At 47.5% G+C, this 18,501-nt stretch overlaps 1 protein-coding gene across 1 annotated transcript; it reads right to left on the minus strand.

Moving 5' to 3' along the window:
- Positions 1-882: 882 nt before the first annotated feature.
- On the minus strand, positions 883-17,960 carry LOC117832142 (axin-2-like). The gene is given in 12 exon segments (XM_034711132.1): positions 883-2,584; positions 5,480-5,638; positions 6,388-6,522; positions 6,674-6,889; positions 7,009-7,185; positions 7,286-7,821; positions 7,926-8,066; positions 10,142-10,244; positions 13,518-13,649; positions 15,392-16,004; positions 16,007-16,319; positions 17,688-17,960. Coding segments are annotated over 11 exon segments (2,532 nt in total). The 5' UTR covers positions 16,200-16,319; positions 17,688-17,960; the 3' UTR covers positions 883-2,457.
- Between the last annotated feature and the right edge of the window lie 541 nt (positions 17,961-18,501).

Consider the following 18,501-nt stretch of genomic DNA (forward strand, 5'->3'; position numbering starts at 1 on the left):
ATTCCAGGATGGCTGATGTTGTGTTTTATTTGGACTCAAAACAAACAAAACTGGATGGACTTTTGTTTTTACTTCTATTAATGTTGCTATACTGCTGTATCTACCTGTCCATTCCAAATAAAGAAAAAAAAAAAAATAATAATAATATTTATCAGGATGCTTTCTGTCCTTAAAAGACAGAATCAGTGAGTGTGGATCTTTAAAAGTGATGCAGCACTTCGTTTTCAGCCACCCTGTGAGTTATTCACTGGGACCTTAATTAAGTCACAGCATCAGACCAGATCTCGCACGCACGCACGCACGCACGCACGCGCGCACGCACGCGCGCGCGCACACACACACACACACGCACCCGCACTCAGTGCCACAGGAGGCCGAATGGTTAACCATGCAAATAGCTGTGTGAAATGTACTTATGGCACAATTTGCCAAATGTCTCATTAAAACACACTTACATACTCTCCTTCTTAACACTAAATCACAGAGGCTCTGGTGGCCAAATTAATGCTGCATGTTCTAATTTCCAACAGGGAGTAAATTAAGAGCTGATAATGGATGCAAATCTGAGAGAGATTTCTCTCTGGAACCAAAGAGTTGCACTCTCCACAGCAGGGATGTGTGTGTGTGATAAGACTGTTACACACACACACACACACACACACACACACACACACACACACACACACACACACACACACACACACACACACACACACACACACACACACACACACACACACACACACACACACACACACACACACACACACACACACACACACACAAACTGCTATCCCAATTAGAGCTGATAAAAACAACACACAGCACAACATCCAATCACAAGACAAACACACACACAAGGAAACCATAGAAGCCATTTGCTAATTTGAAAAATAGAACATTTTAATAAAGGCTACATCTCTTCATAATTACAATAATTAAAGTACCGAGGCATCTTTTCAACTGTGCTCTATAGAACGCATAATTTACAGTTTACAAGTGGAGCTGAGGAAGCCATGAAAAATATTATAAAACATAAACATGATGAAACGGATACTACAAGGCATAAAAATATCTTTTCAACATAAGGCCCCTTGAAAAAACCAAGGGAGTAATAAGACCCTGAAAACTGGGTAACACATGGCAAGAATCCATGTAGGCACAGCTACTGTACTCACTTACAACACTATATGGACATAGTGTATATCACCATCGATAGCATCTGCAGCTCACAGTGCAGGCTTCAAATACACACAGAGTAACCCCTACTCAACGACAACTCAGTCACACAATCACAAAGGTAAGCAGGTTGGGGAGCACATATAGAGCTTTGTGTTGGTAAATATTAATATTGGTGTAAACACATTTTGGGGGACCTGTTCAGGGCAGTTTCCTCTACGCAAATACGTAGGCTATTTGTGCAATGCCTGCGCCACTGAAACAAAGGCACTAAGACGCGACAGATCAAGGCTAGCTGGGCCGAGTCCCAGCGAAGGGAATTAAACATTAATAGCATTTTTTGTTCCTTTTTTTTCTCTTCAAAGTTCACTCAGGGCCTTTCAGAGCACACAGGGACACAACCACAAATAGCACTGCAGTAGTAAATATATTATCAAACTTTTAAGTGAAAATAGAGCCGCTCTCAAAAGCTTCAGCAATAAGCTCTCCAGCCAAGAGATCAGAAATGTCCCACTAAACCTCCAGGAGCAGGAGTGGAGCTTTTTGAAGAGGTATCTTTGAAGTTTACAGTTCAATACAAGGGGCAGAAAATGAATAAAACCCATTTCCTTTGCTCGAGAACTGATGCACAGAAGGGAATGGAAAAATAATAATAATAATAATAATAATAATCATAATCAAAGATCTGGAAAAATAACAGAAGTTTCTCCAACTCCAAGCAGCTTGTCCATGGAAGAATAAAAGGGTGGGGACAGGGATATTTCCAATAAATAGCAATAGAAATCTTTACACAGCAATACGAGCATCACAATACAATGCAATGTACATGTATATTTGCATATACATATAAGTGATGTGCTAGCAGGTGCTAGTGGGCAGATGCTAGCACAGGCAGGGGCAGGTAGGCTGTCAGTCTCAGGTTTGAACCCGCCGCCCTGCGTCTTTGAGGAGTGGTCATTCACCTAGAGTCTCTAGAGTTTGCTCTTCTGGAAACACGAGATGTTTTAGTCCAGCAACATGCAATCCTTTTTCTCTCCTTCACTTCGAGGCGGGCTGCTCGAATGATAGTCCTTTAAACATCAGAATCTTCCTTTCTTGGCTTTCCCCTCATCTTCTTTCATCCAGTCCATCTTCCCAAAATGTTGCAGACATTCCTTAAACATCAATCTAGCTTAAAACACACACACACACATGTTGTGTTTCTGAGTGTGAAGAAGTACATCCACAGAGGAGGTGAACTGGAGTAGGTGTAAGATCCACATCATGATGGGGAGGTCCTCACTCCATCCTCTCCACCTTGCCCAGGATCTTGCCCTCGTAGGTGGGCAGCAGAGAGCCGTCGTCCGACACCTCCTCGAAGACGGCGCCGCACTCGAACTCGTCGCTGGCCTTCTTGAAGTAGTACCTGCAGCAGAGAGATGAGAGAGTTAACACCCACAGAGTCGCAGTCTTGACACGGGCACGATTCAGAGGAAAAGTCAAACCAGGGGAGCCTAAAAGTCAGACAGCTTGATGCTGCCTCCTTTGTTCTACCTTTTTTAACTTCAGAAATCATTTCCGCACTCTGTGAAAAGACACTCGCTGCACAATCAAGCGAGCCCGCTGGGCGCTCTGACTCTGGCTGCTCAGGGTGGCGTGGAACCTGCTGCTCAGACTCTTGGTCTAAAAATCAGAGGCTCTTGCTCTTCATCCCTTCTCTCTTTTTCCACCGTTGTTGTTGTGAGTTTTGCCCTGGCTAACAGGGGCCAATTAGGCCAGCGTGCAAATGAAGGGGTCCTTTGACAAAGGCTGAAATTTTGGGTGCCTGGAAGTCTGCCTGTCATTACCCCCCCTCCACCCCGACTCCTACACACCAGCTCGTGCACTTGTTAGAAGACGCACGTGCATGGGGCTTTCGCTCGCCCCTCATCCCTTGTTTCATTATTACAGGACAAAGAAAAGAACAAAGTGGAGGAGGAGGAGGAGCGCGCGGTACACTGTGTACTTCCTTACCCCTGTTGATCGCACGAGCTCTCGCTGGGTGCTATAGGAAGGGCAGCAGACTGACAACTTTCTGTGAATGTGTGTGTGTGTGTGTTTACGAAAAAGTAAGGAGGGGCTTCTCGTCAGCCATGACTTCACTGGGCCATTAATGATGCAACCCCCCCCATCCCGTTTTTTTAGAGGAAGAGAGAGCAGCAGGGGTGGGTTTCACTCATTAACTATGTAATGGAAAAATGCCCTGGTTTGCTCCATGTGTGGGGTGACTGGAATGCGGGTATGTTTGTGAGCATTTTGTTTTTAATGAGACGTGAGGCTGACAAAGTCCAACACGCGGGGAAACTAGAGCTACGGACTTCTTGTGAAGATCTCTGAACGCACATGCGCCAGTCAGCGTGAGAGAGGCCGCTCACAGAAAGCAGGAGACGCAAAGGAAGGTTTGGATGAAGTAACTCTGGAAGTAAATAAGACAAAGTAGATAAATGAGAGGACATGAAAGACCATAAAAACGCCTAATAACTGTATCCTTTTCTCATCCTGAGGAGGAAGAAGGAATAAAACTCAACTCAAAAAAAAATCTTCAAAGAGCCATGATCTTTTTTTTTTTCACATGCTGAGAGAGAGAGACAGAGACAGAGAGAGACTGAATTTCCACTGGAACATGTTTTATGTGGCAAGATCTGTCCCCCCCCCCCCCTTCTCCCCTTCTCTCTGCGTTTGCACTGACATCTGGCACCAATATCGTCTGGCAGGGCCCGGCAGTACTGTTCTTTGTTGAACCGCTGCCATGTTGAAATGACCCAACTCCACACATTCTCTGGCTGCTATTAAAGCGGGCCGAGCAGCTCTCTTTCCCCCAAAAAATGTGGATGGTATGACACAGGAACTGAGACAGCGAGCCAGAGAGAGGAGAGAATAGAAGAGGAGGAAGGGGGGGGGGCAGACAGATGTGGGGGAATCGGAGCTAAGTGCTTGTCACATTTGTTGATCCAAAAACGCTGCACACATCTGGACGTGAAGACAGTTTCTTTTCTATAAAAGGTCAGATTTTTTCTCCCCCCCTCCAGAAAGAATCAGATACCTGTAATTATTAACACAATACTCAACTCGGGCTTTTCCTGGAGACTACGGCAGCCTAAACAATAAACGTTTGATCTCTCTCCCTTTTAATGCCCACTGGAAAGGAGCAATCAAAGTCAGAATCTCTCCCTGCAAAACGCACGCTGTGTGAAGCTGCGCGGCCTCAGTCAGCGCCCTGAAGTACAGCAAACAAGCGAGTCTGGCATTTAACAATCCGCCTTTCAAAAAAAAATATCCATAAAATGATTACAACATGTGTAAACACTGTGTGCATTCAACGCAAGCACAGTCATGTACACACACACACACACACACACATCAGGGCAGGGCAGAGAAGAAAAAAAAAAAAGAGCCCTGATAGCATCAGTGAAGAATTTGCACGCTGGCCATTTGTGTGAGTCTTTGTTGGTTGAAATGAAAGGGGCCGGGGCTTCAAAGCCATGTGTATTAAGTGTGCCTTAGCATGGAAATCAATACCAGATGGGACCCAAATCGCTGCAGTTCAAACTCTTCCACTAACCCCCGCACCACCCACCCTCCCTCGCCTGCTCGCTCGCTCACTCTTGTCCTTTCCTTTTTCATTGAACCCCCCTCCACACACACACACAAACCACAGAGGCCTGAATCTGACTGCACACACATAGAAACAAACACTGATAACAGAGCTGCACTTACAAGCAGATAAAGTGCTAATAAATGTGAGGAAAATACATCACATCTCACAGGCGGCGACCTCAATTCAAATATATAAATGCACCACACAGGAGTGAAGCCCCCGCTTACGACAGCTCACTTCACTTTGTGGTCTCCATTAGTCCCGCTCTGTTAGATTGTGGCGGTCATGATTGCTCTGAATCTCTTGAAAAAGGTCACCAGTTTACAGCTGAGATGACAGCGGTGATTACGGATTTTAAACTCAGCCCTCAACATCCCAAAATCTGATGATGGTACAAATTCCTTCCTCTTCTGTTTGTACATTAAAAAAACAAAAGTGCGTTACTAATCTTCCTCTTTTCTTAAGTCCCACCTTTAAACAGTTTGAAATAAGAGGATGAGTTGGCACACCCTCCTGCAAACGCTTGTAGATCGAGGCCGATGAACTGATAGCGGTTTATACCCCACAATCACAATATCATACAGACGCCGATGGCAAAAGTACCCATTACATCAGTGACTTCACTCTCATAAAACTTTAACCAACAGCTCTACATGTTCTGTCTTTATGTATTTACACACACACCTGTAGTTGCCCTTCTTGCGGAGCTGCTCCTTGAAGTGTCCCAAAGTGAGACTGTGGCTCTTCATGGTCCTCCTGTAGGGGATCTCCTCGCCACAGAAGAAATACGTCACCACTGTCTCGCCGCTGCACACTCCTAAACCCTTTTTGCACTCCTTCATCCTGAAAGAAGTCAATAAAAAAACAACAAAGTGAGTTGGATGGTTAGATGAAGCCGACACAATCTTGAATCTATGATTAAAAGAGGAATCAGAAAAAAGCCAGAGCATCTCAGAGACTAAACGGGAAATCTGAAATGTGCACACATGAACTAAAGTATGTGCACCCTAACTGAAGAATAACTGAGCGAGTGACCCAGCGTCATCACTGAGTGTGTACTTGTGTGTTGTGTGTGTGTATAGAGAAGGGGCGCAGTATTATCAATTCCCCTTCAGCTATGTCCAAGGCTTTGTAGGCCCACTTCAGAGGAGCTCTCTTTTTTTTCTAAGCTCTGCTCGCCCCAGCCGACTGCCAGCTCACTGAAGGACAGCCAATAAAAATGATACATATATATGAAAGGGATGTCTCAGTCAGGTGGTGCTGTGACTACACACTCCCCACACACAGCACAAACACACAAGATTCATGCAAACAGAGGCAGAGCCAGGCCTCTGTGTACAAAGCTTAAAATAAGTCGGTTAAAAAAAAAAAGGGGGTCACCCTCTCTTTTAAGCAATGTATGTGGGTGTGTGCACATGTAGGTTTGACAACTTCGACAACGTCTGTGTGCGGCAAAGCAAATGCAGGTGTCAAGAAGGAAGAGTTAAAAGGGTAGAAGTACACTGCAAGGTGGAGGCTATGGCTGAGAGGAGGAGGAAGAGGAGCAGAGAGGAGGAGAGGAGAGGGAGGGCAGGACGCTAGAGGCATCGTACTCTTCTGATTGGAGGCCGGGGCTGGTGGAGGGGAGGCCGGCAGGGCTGGGATTGGCTGCAGAAAGAGGGACGGACCCCTCACCCTGGACAGGCACTAGGTGGCTCTTCTCCTGCTGGACAATGGACGCTGAATGCCTGAGGGGGAGATTTGAAAGCAGTTTAATGACGATCAGTAACACACTGATTCTTCTTTCAGGGTCAAAGTGAGACCGCAGTGTATCTCCAGAATCAGATCTGTGAGGGTTTGAGGAGAAGAAAAAAGGACCCTTCTCAGGTTTCTGTGTACCTTTGCTTGGTGGTCTTGGTGGAGACCTCCTCCAGTCTGCGGCAGGCCTCCTCCAGCTGGGCCAATGTGTTGGGAGGGGGCAGGGGGGGCATGGCCGGGTCCTGGATGAAAGGCTGGGCTGGCTGGTGGCTACGTAGGTGGCCACAGCTTCCACCGCCACCCCATGTGTGCGTCTGTGTGGAAGAGGCTCCAAAGGCTTTCTTGGCACTCTGGTTACTGTAAGAGAGAATGAGAGAGGGCCGTATGTGTTAACACAATGATGCAATCCTGGGACGTGAATCAGGACATTTTAGACCCAGATTAAAACCAAACCTGAGGAATTATCAGACGCTCACCTGTGAGACTTGTGCCTGCCTTGCCGTTTACTTTCCAGGATCCACTGCAGCACATTCTGCGTGGGGTCTGTTGTGTCGCTGGGCAGCTGTAAGGACCCACAGTCCTGCATACACCTCTCTGCTGCTCCATCCTCCACTCCTGCACGGCACACACGCCTGGACAGAGAGCTGGACCGCCTGAGAGGAAAAGAGGAGAGAGGGTTATCTTTTTTATACCCTCAAAACAAGAAAACCTGGAAACAGTAGACCAGAATTCAGAAAAGTGTGTGGGACTGACCCCATGTTGTTGTCCATAGAGACCGCCCCACACATCTCCCTGCCCAGGCTGCGGCTGCGCTGGTAAGGCTGGCAGGGCTGGCACTCGCCACTGCTGGAGCACAGGCCGTGCACTCGAAGGGCCGCCTCCCTCTCGATCTGCTCCTTGCTCTTAGGACTGGCGTGATGGTGGATGTAATGGTGGTGAATGTGTTTGGTGCTCTGCCTACTGACGAGGGTCTGCCCAGGGCCTAAGGACAGAGTGATGTTCTCTTGGTCGGGACTTGAGACCAAAGAGGAAGCGGAGGGTCCTGTCCTCACCAGGGTCTTGACGCCATAGGCTGCCCGCGCGAAGGCTGCATGCTCCGGAGAGGTGGAGCGAGGTGAATGTCGGATGACGGCAGGGGACTGGCAACCGGGGGTCTTCAGGACCCGGGAGAGGTGTTCGTCTAAGATGGCTTGTGGGTCCTCATCAGAGGAGCCAGGAAGGAGGGTGAGAGGGTGTGGAGAGAGCTGGGGAGCGATTGTGATAAGTTCTGTATCTTCTCTTTCCTCCTCCTGATACAAAGCAAACACAGTTATCAGTGTGAGAGTGTGAGAGTATGACATCACGACATCACGACATCACGACTCTGTGGTAGAGGAGAATCTCACAAACAAACCTCCTGAATCTGCTGCAGCCTCTCCTCCAGAGAGTTGATGGTGTCCTGCTTTCTCTTCAGGCTCTCAAGGCGGGAGATGAGCTGGGCTGCAAACTCCGCCGGCTCCATGGGGACCATCTCCTTGGGAGGACGGCGAGTGCGCTTTGGGGGAGAAGGAGATGCATTAGCTGCTGTATCATCCGTCCCTCCATGACCAAACCCCAGCCTTCCCTAACTTTCACATCTGCACTCCTCTTCCTTCATTTGTCTACATGCATGTATCGTTCTCCACCAGCACCGATCTAACATTGGTGGTGCTGATTTCAGGCACCCTGTCAGGCACCCAGGGCTACGGGGTTGTTTTAAAGGGGTGGCAGGCCTGCTGTACGGTCACGCTGGGCTAGGCCGCGGCTGGTTCCCTCTGTCATCATCAGCAGGCCTCTTTAAAGTCAGCTCACTTCAAAGGCTTCCTCGTCAAATATCAAACACTCAGTGGGGGGAGAATGGGATGGTGGAGGGAGGGATGGAGGGATAGATAGATGGGAAGCAGTGGCTTTACATCTTGGAATAAAAGCCACATATCGACAGGGGGTGGAAGGGAACTCCAGGGAGGAAAGGATGAGGGATTAAAAATATGGGAGAAGTTGAGATGCAGAGATGTGTGCTCACAGGAGGGAAGAGAAAAAGAAAATGAAGAGAGAGAAGGATTCCAGGAAAGAGATAAAGGTGCCAAAAAAAGGACAGGAGATCAGACAGATTGAGGTAATTTATTCCCCCCTTGTCACACACTGGGCACCTTTGAGGTACAGTACAGTGACAGTAGAAGAGTGTGTGTAAACGCACACACACACACTTTAAATTATTTGCATTTTTGCACTGGGGCTTTCTTGATTTTTCTTTTTCTTTTTTGTTTCTCCCAACCCTTTGTAGTGAGGATGAAGGGGAGAAAAGAGTGAGAAAAAGAGGCACTGTCTGATGGAGCCTAGGGCTGGTGCACCATGGGAATGGCAGCCATTGCCAAAAATCAGACGGGAAACAAAAACAAGAATAAAAGTGAAAATAAAGCAGAAAAGGGACAGTGGGAGAGGAGAGGCGAGCACCGATCTGTGGATCTTCTCCTGATATAAGTAACACTTGCTGTGTATCGCACATGGAGTGAAAAAAAGGGGGGGGGGGGGGGTTACGTCAAGTTTATTTAAAAAGGCTGCTTCTGTTACTTTAACATCTGTAAGGCATCCCCCTGACTCCGCTCGGACCTTCTCTCCTAAAGTTAGCCACTCTTAAGCCTTATGCGAGCAGCTCCCCTCTGACCCACTCAGAGCTCACATGACACGCTCAAGCTCTTCCCCAAGATCCCTCACTTTAAGGGGAGGGGATGTATATATGTGTGTGTGTGTGTGTGTGTGTGTGTGTGTGTGTGTGTGTGTGTATGTGTGTATGTGTGTGTGTGTGTGTGTGTGTATGTGTGTATGTGTATGTGTGTGTGTATGTGTATGTGTATGTGTATGTGTGTGTGTGTGTGTGTGTGTGTGTGTGTGTGTGTGTGTTTAAGGGGGGCTGGTGGTGAAAAAAAAGGGGGCCAGCTCTGTTGGAAGTTGTCACTTCCCTGTGCGTTTGTTCCATTCATCCTCGGATCAAAGCTCTGCGTGTGCATGCGTGTGCATGTGTGTGCGTGCGAATGTGTCTGAGTATCTTTGTGTTTTTGTTGGGAAACCGGGCTGATTTCAGAGCCCTCGGGATAAGGCGGCAGAGATCTTCCTCATATCTCCCTATTCTCCATATTTACAGCATCAGTGGGGAAGAAAAACCCTGGTGTGTTCCGAGCGCTGCGGCGATAAACAGCTTAGAGACCCCCCCCCCCCCCCCCCCCCTGTCTCCCGCAGACTTCAAGGAACCCTAATGGGGGTGTAGGTGACACCAAAGGTAGCGAGGAGGCAGTTCCAAGTGTGTATGTGGGCTTATGTGAGTGTGTGAGTGTGTGTGCATGTGTGTGAGTGGGAGGCTAGATCTTTGACGTTACTCTTCAGATCTTTGCTGGTGTTGTTGAATTGAAAATGTTGAATACAGTTTGCGGGACTATTCATAGAACCAAGAGACACCCGGAACAGAGGGTGGTATGGAAATGACTCGGTGGGACTCAGGCTCAAAAAGACTTCAGAGCGTGTGTGTGTGTGTGTGTGTGTGTGTGTGTGTGTGTGTGAATGCGCAGTTATTGGTGTGTGTTTTTGTGTACTTACAGGGAAAGCAGGCAGCGAGACTTGACTGTTCATCCTCATGTTGCGCTGCATCTCTCTCTGCAGCTGTTTCTTGGTTCCCAGTTTGTATGGAGGGATGCCGTCTCTGGGGGGGACACAGAGAGAGCGCATAGGTCAATTACCCAATCAGATCCATCGTTTAAGACCAAACAGCCATTCAGGCAGGAGCTTGTTAGGCAACTGGGGAGATCAAACGCATTTCAAGCGAGAAGAAACAGAATTTATTAATTCTTCCATCCTTCTCTTGTTTTTCATCTCAGAGACCTAATTTTAGAACAAAAAGATCCTCGCGAGGAAACCATGCCAGGATTTCCACTCCTGTTTATGTGTCCAGGTTTCACAGACTGGGTGAGGTAGTGGGGTTTGTTTGCCCTAGAAATGACACTCTGGCTCCAGCACAGCACTGGGAACCCTGTTGGCCATTTCCTCTACTCCACGCGCACACACGCGCACACGCGCACACGCGCACACGCGCACACGCGCACACGCGCACACACACACACACACACACACACACACACACACACACACACACACACACACACACACACACACACACACACACACACACACACACTTCCACACTCTGCAGTCACAGCGTGCTCTGCACTACTGGCCAGAAGAAGTGTCAGTATTAGCATTCCCCAACTGACTTTAATGTTAAGCTGAGGACCCTGTTAGCTTTCACTACTTGTTCAAAGAGTTACCTCAGGACAGGACCCAAGGGTGCAGCTAACCTGGTTAAATCTATCCCAGGGACTGCGCGGCTGACTGCCTCGGAAAAAGAAATCAAACAACAAACAGCGATGCTACAGCTTCAAACTGAAGCACTTGACAGAGTAACACGGTGTCTTTTCTCCCATGCTAAACAGCAGTTTCCTGGTGACCTAGCCTAACTGAGGAGCACTTTTCCACTTTTGCTTTGAAATGCCACAGTCATGCGCATAAGCAACCCCCCCCTCCACCCTCCACCCTCCCCCCTCCCCTCCCAATCTTCATTTGGCAAGCGCTGCCGCAGCCAGCCTCTGATCTCCGCACATCAAAAGGCTGGTTTGTAAGATAAGGTAATGTTTGAAGTCTGCGCAGCTGCATTCCCCAGCGTCCAAGCAAATCCATAAATAAGATATAAGCAAAAATCCCCCCCCCCCTTCCACTTCTCCCTCCTCCCTCCACCACTCTCTTTTCTTTTCCCACCCAACTGCCTCCTCCCCCGTTGCTTTCCCCCCCTTTTCTTTTCTATTCTTTTCTTGATCTCCTAAATAAAATTCAAATGTTTATGGGTTCCTTTCAGCTGACCTAAAGAGAGGCCGATATTCTCCTTGATCAAGGCCAGATCGGGGAGAATAGATGAGGGGTGGGGGGTTGTGTCCTTGTGGCCGCGGCTTTGTCACTACGCTGGGCAAAGTACAGCAGAATACAACTATATGGGCCTCGGTGGCTTTGAAGCAGAGCTGTGTAGAGATATGCCAGAGCGGAGGACTCCCTGTTGTAAAAAAAAAAAAAGTCTTTATAGTGCTTTCTCTCTGTGTAACCCAGCCCTCTGGATGTTCTGAACATCAGTGTCTCAGTCTGTTTGTATCTTTAGCTTGGTCATGGTAAACCTCGCTGCTTTGGTGACATCACCCGTGCGGCGGGCCCCTTGATGCCTCCCATGTGGAATGAGGCGGAGGAGAAGTGGTGCGAGGAGTTCTCCGCTTTCTGTCCTAAAAGCAGCTGACCTGAGATCGTTGGCCTTGAGCTGTGCACCGTGTGATGACTTCATAGTGCCTCGTCGCTAAAAGAGACACGTGATTCCGCGGGGTAATCCTTTAGAAGAACGAGGCCCTTGGCACGTACACAGATAAGCACACACACGCCGCATGTGGACAGAGTTTCTGAGTCAGTCATCCACAACAGTTGGAATCATCTGCTGATCAATAAAGACATTAACGAGACAGAGCGCCAAGTTTTTTTTTTACTTTCTGACACTTCAGTGACTGAATTATTATTCTGTTGATCAAATGATAAATAGTTACTACTTTTTACTCATCTCTTGAGTTGGTCTCTAAATTGATACCACTATTAGTATCCTTTAAACCCTGCCATAAAATGCAGCACATTTATTTGCTACCATCTAGGGGTGTTCCGATTCATCTACTACCTCGATGTATCGATTTATATTCCTATGATCTGATCCTACATTGATCTGTGCTCGGCAAATTGGCCTTCCAGACGACATATATCGATCTAACATCGTTTTAAAAGGTAATAAAACAATTGTATCGATATTAGGAAGTAAGGCATTGGATTTAAGCACGGCAGATTTATATGGTTGATAAAGACGTTAAACGTTACTCAATTCTGGCTGCCTGTCTGTGACGCCATCGCCAAGCATCAACAGACAACAAAACATAGTATGGCGGATGGCAGAGGAGAAGCCAGCGAGCGATAAATTATCAAGCCACCATTGCGATCCAGCGTGTGGAAACACTTTGGCTTTTGCAAAGACGGAGAGGTTCTAAATAAGTCGCTCGCTGTTTGTAGGATATGTAAAGGTCAGGTTAAGTACCATGGCAACACGACAAATCTATCCAACCACCTACTAAGGCGCCATGGGATTTCACACAGTGCCGACCGTCCAGGCACCTCTTGCTGTGTTCTCGCAAGGTAACATCAGCTCAAAACTCGGCTCTGGCGAAAAAACATCACAGCAACAACAGGAGTCTAGGACTGTCCAGTATCAAGGTATTTATTTCACAGTCACACTGGTTGAATTTTTAGCTAAAAAGTTACCGAATTGATTTTAGGTCACTGAATCGTTTCGGATCGTACTATTCTAAATGAACCCAAATCATCCTTTAATCGTATCAGCAACCACGAATCCTGATACAAATCGAAACGTTGTTGTAAATAATCGGTACACCCCTACTACCATCGCTAATTAGCCTCCCAAAATCAGCTGTTTTCATTCAAATGATGACACGACAATAACAACAACAATGCTATGCTAGCAGAAAACTGTAATATAAGTCAACGTTAGCAAAATGTAAACAATCTGTGTTTTTGCACAATTTTGGGGCTGCAATAGGGTCACTGGTGTTGGCGTAAGGTGTAATCCAGGTATCTGAACATCCTTATTCATCACCATATGAAGTCTCTCTGCATTGATAGTTAAAGTGCTGATGTTGTAGAGTGCAGGCTTCTTCAGTACACCTTTGAGTGTTCTCAAGACCCCATGAATCTCTACAGCAAACCATCCTACCAATCTGCTTGAGCCACTCAGCAGAAGGAAGGTTTATCTTTATCTGCACCTCCTTCCACCTTCCCCGAAACCCCCTCATGAGCTAGGATTCTAGAAGTTTTGTTAACAATCACTTACACACTGCTGTCAGTCAGGGACATGGCATCATCGGTCAAGGCGTCACTAGACACCTCGCTGTCGTTGGTGCTACTGACGGGGGCGAAAGGGCCAACGTTGCAGGGGTTGAGGGGCTCTCCTCTCCTGTATGATCTGCAGAGGGGACGACAACAGAGATCAGTTGGATGCTTGTGTGCAGGACTCTGAGAGAGCGTGTCAAACAGGTGGGAATGATGATTAGGGTGATGATGATAGTGTCATTAAGGGGGAGAAAAAGAGCAGGATGTGTGAACATGAACAGTGAAAGGCCAACTTCATGTTCACTTCACTGTTCTCCCTAAGCCCCATTTCAGCCTCTTCAAAAACAGCCCACAATTTCTCTCTTTCCACTTCTCTCACTCTTTCCTCTGCATTCATCTCCCGCTGTGCATGCATTCTTGCCATGGTACAGAAGGAGGAGAAAAGGGGGGAGTGACCAGAGGGGGGAGAGAAAAAAGTATAAAGCGGAAGCATGAGAGTGTGTCAGAGGAGGAAAGAAAAGGGGAGAGGAGAAAAAAAAGTAGGGTTCTTCATGAGGAGGGAGAGACCCAGCAGGACTAAAGCTGCAGCCCCCCTCCCAGCTCCGGTCTGACCTTCAGAGCGGCTTGCAAAGAGTCAGGTATTTAACACAGCTGGCCCTGCATTCTTCCCTCCCTGCCTCTCTCTCTCTAACCCCCTTTATTTATCCTTTCTCCTCCCTCCCTTTCTTTCTTTCAGTCGGTGCACCCTCCGCCTCCTTCCTCTCTGTCCTTCCTCTCCACTCTCTTCCCCCTCACTTTCTCTCCAAAAGCATGCCTCCTAGTCCCCCATCCCTGAGATTTCAAAAGGCAAAAAAAAAAGATAAAAGTGAAGAAGGCAGCAAAGGAGGGAATCAGAGGAGAATTGACGCAAACAAGAAAAGAGGGAAGAAGAAAGTGCGAGGGGCTGAGGAGGAGGGGAGGTGTTGATTCTGTACTGTAGCGGCTGTTTTTTTTAAAGAAAGTGAGGCAGGCAAGAGGAGGTGAGGAGAGGGAAGCGGAAAGGGGAGAAATAGGTTCCACATGTATTGAATCTGTAGTGTGACAATGGGAGGAGGAGGGCGAGGGCTTTATGTCGGAGGAGGAATCACTTTGTGGAAGAAGCATCAAACTAGAGAAAAGTCCTGACCCTCTTACCCGGCACCATCAAGCTACAGATCCAGGAGGTATGAGGGAGGGAGGTGTTAGCATTCTCAACCTGTCAGATTCTGGATTATAGTTCAAACCTGTTCAATCTGATCATCTTCCAATGTTTGCTCTTTGTTTTAAAGCCCATATTAAATAATCAACACGAATAGGTATCTGGTTCAAACTGCTGCATCAATAAAAACTTTGATTGTACCCTTTAAAAAGCTCAGGTAGAGATTTAAAGGTGATCACAAGCAATAAAATTACACAACACTGATTTCAAGTGCCATCCATATGTCTGCTATAGCTTCACACCCCTGCTGACACAGGCTATAGAGGACAGTGTAGTACAGGAAGAGGCATAGCAATGTCATCATCTATTATTTGCCGGCTGGGGCCAGAGCCAGTCGTGCTCTGTGAACTTCCCCGTGGAAGACGATCCCTCATTCTGCTGAACTATTTCAAAGCCCCGGAAATCCAGGCGAGCGCCAGCAGAGGGCTGCTGCTGCTGCTGCCGCTGCTGGAGGAGGCTACAGGGGCCAGATGAGAAAGGAGTGCAAGACAGTTTTGTACAAATGTCTAAAGAAACCCTGAAGAGATTTAGAGATTTTAGAGGAAGTGTTGCACATCCAGCTGCCTCTGATGTGGTAAATGGCTTACAGGGGGTCAGGGTTTAAAGCATAATACTGTTTAAATGTGTTGCAATCATACCTGTATCCGTCTTCCATCACCTCCACCTCCCTCATGGACATGGTGGCCCTCTGCGCCTTCACCGACAGTCCAACCAGCGCTTTGGCTTTGAAATCACAGCTCCACTCCTCCTCCTCGTTGAGCGTGGGCAGGTATCCACAGACAACTTTCAGGTCGGCCAGCCCGTTGGAGTTCACGTGATTGGGGGTTTCTCCCCCAGTCCTCACGTACTCCAGGTAAATGTCAGAGGTCAGAAACATCTGGTACGCGTTGTCCTCCATGTCTGTCTGGATCTCGGTCTGCGCCTGGTCGAACATCGCAGAGTCTATGTGCTGCTTCTTGATATTATCCCGGATGAAGGTTTTGGTCGCGGGCTTCAGCTGTTGGGCGACGATGCTGTTGTTTTCGATGTAGCGCTTGTAGATTGCTTTGGCGACTCTCTGCGTTTTGGTATCCTTGAGGTCCATTTGTCTGAAGCCATTGCAGGCGAACCAGAAGTCTAAAGTATCGACACATTTCTCTCGCTCCAGGAATGTCCTAAAAAGTAGAGCACCGTCCTGGTCCCCGAGGAGAGAGTGCAAAGACTTTGTCCACCGGGACAGCGGTGAATCCGGGGAGGCACTCCCCTCTGGCTCCCAAGACCATCCTCATTCCTCCTCGCCGAGGAACCCGGAGAGCCGAGCAGAACCGATTTAGGTGGTTCAAGGGCTTTCATTATTACGACTTTGCCGGGGTAGCAGGGCGCCTCGCCCTCCTCCCCCGGCACCGGGGGTCGAGGAGCATCTTCTCTGAAACTACTGGCGATATGGTCCATGAGCGCCCGGCTCATGGCTCTGAAGGCAGCAGGAGAGAGATCCTGTGTGTTGTTCGCCTCCTCTGAGCTTCTACTGTAATCTCCTCACTCTCTTATGTCAGCGGGGGAGCTTCTCTCTGGCTGCCCGTCTTCTCTCTGAAACACAAAGTATTGATCTAATCAAAACCAGATCCGCCCCAACTTCAAAGAGGGAGAGACGCAGTAAGAGTCTTTGCAGACCCTCTCTGACTTTTACAGAAAGAGACGGGCTAGTTCACATAGAAAAAAATAATCGGAGAAACCGCTGCAGCAGCATTACATAAACAGCATTTCATTTAAACTCTTCTATCTGAACCTGAATGTGAGATCTGCAGAGGCGCTGCTGGCGAGGACGCAAATGAACGAGGATCTGTCGCTGGATTTTACGCGTATATATCAAACCGCCTTAAGCAGTGCTTGGACTGAATCTACATCTGGAGAAGTGGTACTCACACGTATCTTGAGCGGGCCTGTTACCCGATCATCGTTAATAAGTCATTAATCCCGCAAAATGCCAGAGCATTACGCACGGACACGGCTTTAGTCGCGTTTCCGGATCCATCATTCCTGATGTCAGGGTTGTAGTCTGACTGCCTGCTGCAGATTGCGAGCACATGTCCCCCCTCCAATCCATTCCTGACACTTTCTCAGATTATGGGCAGTCACTCTTACGTCTCTACATCTCATCACAAGCAGCTAAATCACGTCAAATTGAGCCTCCCCGCGAGGACCTGTACGACACATATGTGGGACAAACTCAAGGAGATCGAAAACGTGACCAAAATAGTTAATGAAGTTCTTCACTGGGTGCTGCTGCTGTGTTGTGTACACTCCTGGAGCTTTTAAAACACCTAGCTGTCTGCTGTTCTATTTAGGCAGACATTGGTTACACACGATCACCTCATCACCCCACGGCATCCACATTACAGATCATCGGCAGATGTGAAACACTGCAGATGTCACTCAGTAAAGCTGACCCACGGTTACATTGCTCCAGAGTTTAACTTGACAGAGAGACGGGGAAAAAAGAACACAACTACTCAAATCTCCAGACTGTATATAGGCTCCTACTCAAAGATTATATTCACCAAGACGGTGCGGATTACAAAAACACAGAGGTTAGTGCTGTCACGGAGTCCACAGTCTTAAAAAGTTACTCAATGTTGCATTAAAGTGGAAAAACTGCCCTTTCTTTAACATCCAATCCCAAGTACACCAAAGTCTCAGATCTTGTGGGGGAGGAATTCCACTCAAAGAAACAAGTACTTCTTACTATTTCCTACTTCGACTATGAAAATGAAATCACTAATCGCGAAAAGAAAATGAAGTGAATGCTACAGAAACGACACGAAGCGATTTGGATCTTTAAAACGCAAGAAAAGCGGCTCATTCTCCTCAGAACATGACTTCAAAGGCGAGTCAACAGCACATCAAAGGGAACTCCGATGGGGGCCAGTTTGAGGAGGCACACTCTCTGTAACTTACCATCGATCCACGAGTTCTCCACACAAATTAAACTCCTGTTGTTGCTTTTATCCGCATAAAAACGCGTATAATCCACAGTACTCGTCTCCACGACACGTCCACATACAGTCCTTTCGGGTATAAGTCGATTTACGGAGAGAAAAATGCACTCGAGAGGAAAAAAAACACCGCTTTTTCTCCCTCCTCCTTTTCTCCTCCCTTTGCTTTCAGGCTGCCATGCCGCACGGTAGGTCTCTCCTGCAGGCGACTCCAACACCAACTGAGCCGACAGGCTGGAGCAGCGCACTTCAAAGTAAGAAGCCGACTGCCGGGTCCCGACAGCTGCATAAAAAACAATTGAGTCTTCTGCCGCCGAAAAAAAAAAACAAAACAGGCGTCGAAACCTCCCTGACACGTCAAAGTAACACCAGATTTAACATATTATAAGGGTGGCTGAGTTTCATATTTAACCTGTGATTTTTTAGCCACGTTTTAGCGATCTTTTCCCACATCACGAAGTTGTAGCTACACAGTGAGGACCTTATCAAAGACAAGGAATCTTGAGCCAACTCCCCGAGGCATTGGAGCGTCAGAAGTAACTGATCTACCGCCCCAATAGCATTATCGCTACAATCCCTCTGTTGCTACATAAAACTTTAAAGACGCAGAGATCCTTTCTTTTCAAGACCGCACATTTTTTCAGTGTAATCCACTGGAGTCCCGGGGATGCACAATTATGGAAGAGGATAGGGACACTGGAAAACTTAAATTATTATTATTATTCTGAGAAAAAAGTCTTAATCTCAGATTTATGACTTTAATCTCAGAAATCTGA

This window comes from Notolabrus celidotus, chromosome 20 (assembly GCF_009762535.1).
Source record: "Notolabrus celidotus isolate fNotCel1 chromosome 20, fNotCel1.pri, whole genome shotgun sequence".
Classification (NCBI taxonomy): Eukaryota; Metazoa; Chordata; class Actinopteri; order Labriformes; family Labridae; genus Notolabrus; species Notolabrus celidotus.